General features: G+C 47.8%; 1 protein-coding gene across 1 annotated transcript; it reads right to left on the bottom strand.

Moving 5' to 3' along the window:
- Positions 1-219: 219 nt before the first annotated feature.
- LOC308560236 (cyclic nucleotide-binding domain-containing protein 2-like) lies at positions 220-3,568 on the bottom strand. The gene is made up of 2 exons (XM_081144029.1): positions 3,411-3,568; positions 220-570 (listed from the first exon to the last, which is right to left on the bottom strand). The coding sequence occupies exons 1-2, from the start codon at positions 3,491-3,493 to the stop codon at positions 252-254; spliced, it is 402 nt and encodes a 133-aa protein (XP_081000155.1). The 5' UTR covers positions 3,494-3,568; the 3' UTR covers positions 220-251.
- Positions 3,569-7,829: the final 4,261 nt, after the last annotated feature.

Raw genomic sequence — 7,829 nt, 5'->3', positions numbered from 1 at the left:
TCTCTGCCTCCCATCCATCTTGTCTAAGACCCTCCCACCCTGACACTATCCCCAGTGATTAACCCATCCATGCTCAGCTTCCTGACTCACTCAGCCCCACAAGTGTCAGGGGAGACAATGCCCCAGTTGCTGCCCCTAAACATCTGTCCAGACCCACAGCTGAGGCCCCAGCATCCCCCATTCCAAGCCCTACAACTCCCACGGTGGCCATTCAGGAAGCACAGTGGTCAAACCTACATCCTTTATTGGGTCTAAACAAGGACCCCTGCATTCTTGTACTGAGGCAGGAGTTCCTGGATTTTGTACCAGGGTGCTGTGATGGCTTGGACAACCCTCAAGGGGGGTAGATTTTTCTGGGGTGCCATAAAAATGGGATAGTAAGGTGTAGTCTTCTTATTGAAGCTACACAAATCCAGTGTCAGAGACTTGGGGTTGTAGATCTCTTCCTTCTTGTGCCGAATTGGGGTGAATGGTGGACGTCGGCGAGGCTCCACCAGCAGCTGCACCAGGTCCTTCCGAAAGATATTCCAGCTGTTCTCCATGAGGAACTTCTGGCACATATCGTCATCGCTGAAGGTAAGGCACAGATGCTGAGGGTCCCACACAAGCTCCTCCCTGTCCCCTACAGACTGCAGACTGAAGGGTCGCAGGTTCGATTCCCAGTCAAGGGCACATACCTTGGTGCCAGGCTCAATCCCTGGTCTGGGTTGGGGCGTGTGTGGGAGGCGACCAATCGATGTGTCTCTCTCTGTCTATCCCCCTCCCTTTCGCTGTCTTTTGAAGATCAATGGAAAAAATATCCTCAGGTAAGAATTAACAAAAAAATTAAAAATTAAAAAAGAAAAGCCCAGCATTTTCTAGTTTTCCCCAGTGAGTATTCCCCATCCAGTCAACATTTATTGAGCACCTACCAGGTACTGAACAGGTGGTAGAGATGAAAGACAGATAAAGCCCAATCCCTGCCTTCATGAAGCAATTAATCAAGTGGCTGGGAAACAACTATACAAACGACACCACTGCCAACAGCTGTAACACAATGTGTACAGTGAATGGTGGAGCCACGACGGAGCACGATGAGTATGCAGAAGGGGCCCTCGCCCCGGCCAGGGCCAGTCAGGAAAGCTGTCGGAGGGGGTGGGTCTTAAAGAGTGAGCGAGAATTTATTAGAAAAAGAGGGACAGGACTGGTGGGGGAGCGGCATTTCAGGCAGAAAGGCCTACAGTGGCAAAGGCGAGCATGTGGAGGGGCCAGGAGGCAATCTGCCTGGGTTGCTGCAGTGGGCGAGAGGTGGCAGGAGGCGCTGCAGGGGAGCTGAGGAGCCAGACTATGAACAGCCATTCTTGTGGCATTGAGTCTGCACCGTAACTGCAGGCGGTGAGATACCACTGAAAGGTTTTAAGCAGGAGTGTAATATGGCCAGATTTGGCTTTAGCAAGAGCACAGTATGCAGAAAGGGCCTGGTGAGGAGGAGACTGAGGCAGTGTTACCAGTGGTGAGACTTGCAGGAGTCTAGGCCGGGGGTCCCAAAGTGGCAGTGGGGACATGTCACCCAGGGTGGCGAGTAAGATGAAGCAGTAGGGATATGTGAAGAAAACAGCAGGACTTCATTCGTATTTATCTTTGTCTTATTATCTTTACAGATCTATTTTTTATGTTTATAATGTATGCAATATATTAGTATAGCAATATATGGATATAAAAATTAACATGTTATTTATATTACATATATATTCTTAAAGAAAATACACTCAAATACTATTTAGTAACAGAGTGTGAAAACAAAACAGTTTTGTGACCTGGTGTGGGCCACAGATTAATTTTTACATAAAAAAATAAAGGATTTTCTTTTACATTATAAAAGTATTCACTCTGGAGAATTTGAAAACTAGGGAAAAGTAAAAAACAATTTTTTACTGAATCTTTCAAAATAGGTATTTATCTTTTTAAATTATGAAAATAATATATCATCACTGCAGGAAAACGTGGAGAATAGTGGGGGAAATCCACTTAGATGTCACTACCTCAGCACAGCTTTTACCAAGTATATCTTCTCCCCTCATTACTGAAGTACAGCACCCCACCTTCTACCCTTACAACCGCTACTTTAAGATAAACAAGAGCAACAAAATTTATTATGTAGAAGCAATGACCTCTTCTCCTTTCCTGGCGCTGTGTAAAGGAGTGCAGCCCACAAAATTCCAGAGGATGGATAACTGTAGAAAGTTAATTAATGCTTATCTTAGCTTCTGTATACTCCTTTGCTAGTTCCACCACCTGTGTCCCCTCGACCGAACTGCTCCCCCTTAACCAAACAGAATATAGTTTGTTTGGTTTTTCTGCGTTTATATTCTCCCTGCAAAGACTGTTCAGGGCTGTGAGTTTGTTTAGGGCATGAGCCCACTTGTAAGCCACTGCCGGCAGCTAAATAAATCTCCAAACACTCAATTTGGTCTCTGTGTAAATTAATCTCGCGTAACCTGGGTAAAACATTATAAAAGCAACACATGCTCACAGCAAAAACAAACATGAGCGGAATATGTACAGTGGTGCCTCGGTTTTCGAATGTCATCCGTTCCAGAAGACCATTGGAGTTCGGAAACGTTCGAAAACCGAGACGAACCGCCGACAGCTGGGCCTCAGGATCCTGCCCTCAGTGGAAGCCATGTGGCATGTCCGACTTCCGAGGCATGTTCGAAACCGAAGCATTTGCTTCCAAGTTTACGGCGTTCGTAGACTGAAATGCTTCATCGGAAACATTCGAAAACCGAGGTACCACTGTAACTGTAACTAGGAAGTCCCTCAGTCCCATCTTCCAGAGAGAAGGACAACTACAAATTTGGCCATACCACAGCAATTATCATGCTTGCTTATTTCCTTCTAGATTTTTCTCTTATGTTTTACAAAGGGATAGTCATAGTACACACGTAATTTTGTACCCTGTCCTTTTTATTACCATTATATCATCCATTTTACCCTTGTGCTATTAGAGCCATTAAACTTATAATTTTAATGAGACGGTTATATTCTATCATGGGAATGGACCACAGTTTTTTAAACTATCCCCTTAGCGTAACACGTGGGGGGTGGGGGCGGTTTTCCCTCTATTATGAATATGACTGCTATGAACATCCTGATGCGTGCAGCTTTTCCCAGAACTTGGGTAAATAAAGATAAATTCACAGAAGGACCATTGCTTCCAAAAGTAGGAACAGTTTTATGGCACTTGACACATAATGCTAAAATTATTATCCAAAGGACTGAGCCAATTCAGAGTGTAGGCACAGCTACCAGTTTCGTCCCACCCTTGTCAGCATCAGGTATTATCATCTTTTCTCTTTCTCTTACTAAAGTAACAGGTGAAGATATGCTCATTTGATCTGGCGGGGTGTATACACATATCCAGCACTGACCTGGGGTACCCCATCTTGAACGTGGACAACTTCTCTGTTGCCTCGCTGTCCATCAGTTCACAAAATTTGTCTTTCCTCACCATTATCAACTCAGTTCCCAGGCTCGTGAGGACGAAGGGCCGTGTGTCTTGTTGGTTGTCTGGGAGGAGGGTCTGGTGAAGTCCCTGGAGGGAAAAAGCCCAGAAAGTTGACCTCAGAGACCATCCACTTCTCCCGTGGATGTTCCAGATGGGAAAACGAGGCCCCAAACAGGAAGTGAATCCATCAGGGTCATTCGCAAATGATGGGGAGAAGTCCAGGGCTCCTTTTGCTAAATGACAAAGAACCTCCGGCTCCTCAAATGAGAAAGGCCCTCAAGGCACTTTGCCCACGTCCTACCTGCAGGCAGCAAGCTCTCTCCCAGTATCACACTCACACAGTCACTCTCCACGGGATGGCACTTTATGGGTTCCCCCCAATATCCAACCTCAACTCTTCCTTGTGCCAAGCCAGCCCATTTTCTCTTCCTTGGGACTATGACAAAAATCAGTTAGGCTCCTCTTCTAGATCTTCCCTTTCGCAGCCACACACCCCTAAACCTTTTCTGCAGGTCTTTGCTCACAAATGCATGTCCCCACTGAGCCTCAGTTCTTCTTCCATCTCGCATAGACTTTGGAGGCCACTTACCTCCTCTCTGTAGCTTATGGGCTCTTTTGGCTCCCTGGCATGGATTCGTATTTGGTTATATAGGGAAGGGAGATGGAGGTCAACAGGCATACCTGCTTGTTTTACAGAGCGTGCCACCGCCTTTTAAGGAGACACCCTGAGTCAGGGCAAATCCCTTGTTGCTGAACTGTCAATCCAATGCTCGCCTCTCAGCTATTAAGACTCAGGCAAGGAGGGGAGCCTGCTGTCTTGGGCTTAAGAAGAAAAAGGGCCATAAACCAAGAGGTCTGCTCTAAGGCCATCAGGGATTGGGAATAATCCTGGCTTCAGAAGGAAGTTCTAATTGTTTACTTGTTATATGACTTTGGGCAAGTATATCTCCCCGAGCCATTGTTTGCTCATCTGTGAAACAGAGGTGAAAATACCTGCCCACAAGTCTCTGAAGGATTCTGAATTTGAAAGATGCGAAGTGGGATTTGGGAGAGCACCCCACCGCCACCACCATTTGGGTTCTAGACCTTGAAGTATGACCATCCACAAACTCTTTGGTGCTCTAAGCCCTGGCCTTGTCTCTCCTTGGTAAGACTGGAATGGAGATAGGTTATCTATCTTAGGAAACTGTTGAAGGTCCAAACAAGATGGCATGTGTAAGGATGTTCTGGGAGACACAAAGCACCTCCATATCAATTGTGCTCAGCACAGTGGCATGAAGGCCCTTCTATAGTGCCAGACCTTGCACAGAAACCAGAATGGCTGCCCTTTAGCCAGCTCCTACTATATGGTAAATAAAGAAATAGAGGAGTGAAAAAAGATGGCAGCGCAGGTAACCGCGGTCCCTGCCGCCTTCCGCAGCCATATCAAAATCACAACTAAAACACAGAACCACCATCGCTCAGAGCCTCCTGAAATCTGGCTGCACAGAAGCCCCACAACCAGGGAACTGAAGAAGCACCGAGACCAGTAGGAGGGGCAGAGACGCGGGCGAATCGGGGCTGGATCTGGAGACGCGGCCGCGGGCCCACACCCGGTGCCGCGGGGTAAACCCGGGAGGGAATCTCGGAGGCGGAGGTCTCCCGGAGGAGTGAGGGGTCCCAGCCCCACAGCAGGCCCCCAGCCCAGGGCTCCAGGCCGGGAAGAGAAGTCACCACAATTCGGGCTGTGAAACCAGCGGGGACTGTCCCTGAGGGTCGTGGTGGCTGCAGAAGCCTCAGCAGCTCCTGTTAAAGGGCCCGGCACGGACTCACTCGGACGCTCCCTCGGAGCCCAGCGCCGGGCAGCAGCCTGAGAGGACCTGGGACACTCGGGGAGGAACTAACCTGCCTGGAATCCGGGCGAGAGCTGGAGGGGCGGCTTCCTCCCAGGCAGAAGGGCTGGCGGAGGCCATGGCTCCTGTGGCGCGTCCTCCCCTCACAGCCGGCAGGCAGGCGCCATATTTGAGTCGCCAGCACCTGACTCACCTTCGGCCCCGCCCCGTGATTCCCGGAGGCCCCGCCCCTCCCCACCTGCAGCTCATCCAGGCCATTTCCAGGGGCTTTTCTGTGCAAGTGGCCTCTCGAGCCTCATGCTTAGGACTTTCCTAAAATCTCTGAGACAAGCAGCAGCGGGCCCCATAGGACTTGATAAGCGGCTCCAGGCCTGGCACTAGCGGCAGCTGCATTGGCTCATAGCTGGGCCTCTCCTGGGCACCTCCAAGCCCAGCACAAGTAGCAGCCAACTACGGTTTGCTGTGTGGCTCATGCTGGGTGGCCCTGGGCAAGGCACTGGCACAGGCTGACTTTGCACCTCCCTGGAGGCCCCAGAGACAGTGCGCCTGGTGCTCAGGCTTGACCACGCTGGATTACAACCCTACCACATCCACAAGTGACACACTCAAGGGGCGCACTTGGTGAACACCAAAACCCCACTGAAGTAAATCCTGCTCCATAGGAGTGTCTCCAGCACAGCAGCTCTCTGGCTGTAGCTGCAGCTGGTCCTCACAGCTGATTGGCCAGGGGGTCAGTTCCTCCCAGGGACACCAACAGCAACCAAGGCTCAACTACAACAGGACAGTGCACACAGTCCACACAGGGGAGCACCTAGAAGGCCCAGCTCAGGTGACTGGGGAGGCTGAGCCACTGGACCCTACAGGACACCTACTACACAAAGCCACTCTACAAATTCCAGGAGACACAGCAGCTCTACCTAATACATAGAAACAAACACCTGGAAGCAGCCAAAATGTGGAGGCAAAAAAAATCTCACAAAGGAAAGAACAGAAGAAATCTCTAGAAGAGGAACTAAATGAAATAGACCCAAGCAACCTAACAGATACAGAGTTCAGAATTTTGTTTATAAGGATGTTTAAGCAGACTACTAGGGAAATATCTGAGAATATTAATAACATAATAAAGTATCAATTTGAAATGAAGGCTACACAAACTGAAATGGAGAATAATATACAGGGAATCAACAGTAGAGGACGCTGAGAATCATATCAGCAATTTGGAACATGGGGAAACAAAAAACACCCAACCAGATGGGCAAAAAGAAAAAGGAATCCAGAAATATGAAGATAGTATAAGGAGCCTCTTGGACAACTTCAAGAGGCCCAACACTTCATTTTATTAGGGTGCCAGAAGGGGAAAAAAGAGCAAGAAATCGAAAACCTATTTGAAAAAATAATGACAGAAAACTTCCCCTACCTGGGGAAAGAAATAGACTTACAAGTCCAGGGAACACAGAGGGTCCCAAACAAGAGGGACCCAAAAAGCCCCCACAGCAAGACTCATCATCATTAAAATGCCAAAGGTTAAAGACAAAGAGAGAATCTTAAAAGCAGCAAGAGAAAAGCAATTAGTTACCTACAAGGGAGCACCCATACGACTGTCAGCTGATTTCTCAACAGAAACCTTGCAGGCCAGAAGGGAGTGGCAAGAAATGTTCAAAGTCATGAAAAACATGGAACTACAACCAAGATTGCTCTACCCAGCAAAGCTATCATTTAGAACTGAAGGTCAGATGAAAAGCTTCACAGATAAGAAAAAGTTGAAGGAGTTCATCACCACCAGGCCAGCACTACAGGAAATGCTGAAGGGTCTTCTTTAACAAGAAGCTAATGAACAAGAGAATCTGATGAACTAAATAGATCCAGAGACATTGACGCATGCAACAGACGATCATATCTCAGAGGAAAGAGGGGGGTGGAGGGTGGGAAGAGATTAACCAGAGAAGTTATATGCATATATGCATAACCCATGGACACAGTCAATAACGGGGTGAAGGCCTGGGTAAGGGGTGGGAGCGAAGTGGAGGGGGTCAATTGTGGGGGAAATTGGACACCTATAGTGCTTTCAACAATAAAGATAAATTTAAATAAATAAATAAATAAAGATATAGATAGGTTATAGATATAGATATAGGTGATATAGATATAGATATAGGTGATATAGATAGATATAGGTATATAAATTTAATCCTCACGACCACCCTAGGAGATAGGGATTATCATCCTCAAACATGGAAAATGAGGCTCAGAAAAAGAAACTTACTTGCCAAAGGTTATACACCTTGTGATAAATAATCATAACAGCAATGACGATGGTGGTGACATGATGACGCCACCAGCTAGGTTCACTGAGCCGTCACTAAATTCCAGCCCCTCCTGTAACCTCGTGTAGATTAACTCGTGCAGTCCCCGCAGCAGCCCCGCGAGGGGACTTCTACTGTTATCCTTCTTCTATAGACGATGCTGCTGAGGTTCAGAAACTTGTCCAGAGCTCAGGCTGGAACCCAGGT

The sequence above is a fragment of the Miniopterus schreibersii genome (assembly GCF_964146895.1).
Source record: "Miniopterus schreibersii genome assembly, chromosome: 8".
In the NCBI taxonomy this organism is placed as follows: domain Eukaryota; kingdom Metazoa; phylum Chordata; class Mammalia; order Chiroptera; family Miniopteridae; genus Miniopterus; species Miniopterus schreibersii.
This window is presented reverse-complemented; position numbering and strand designations above follow the sequence as displayed.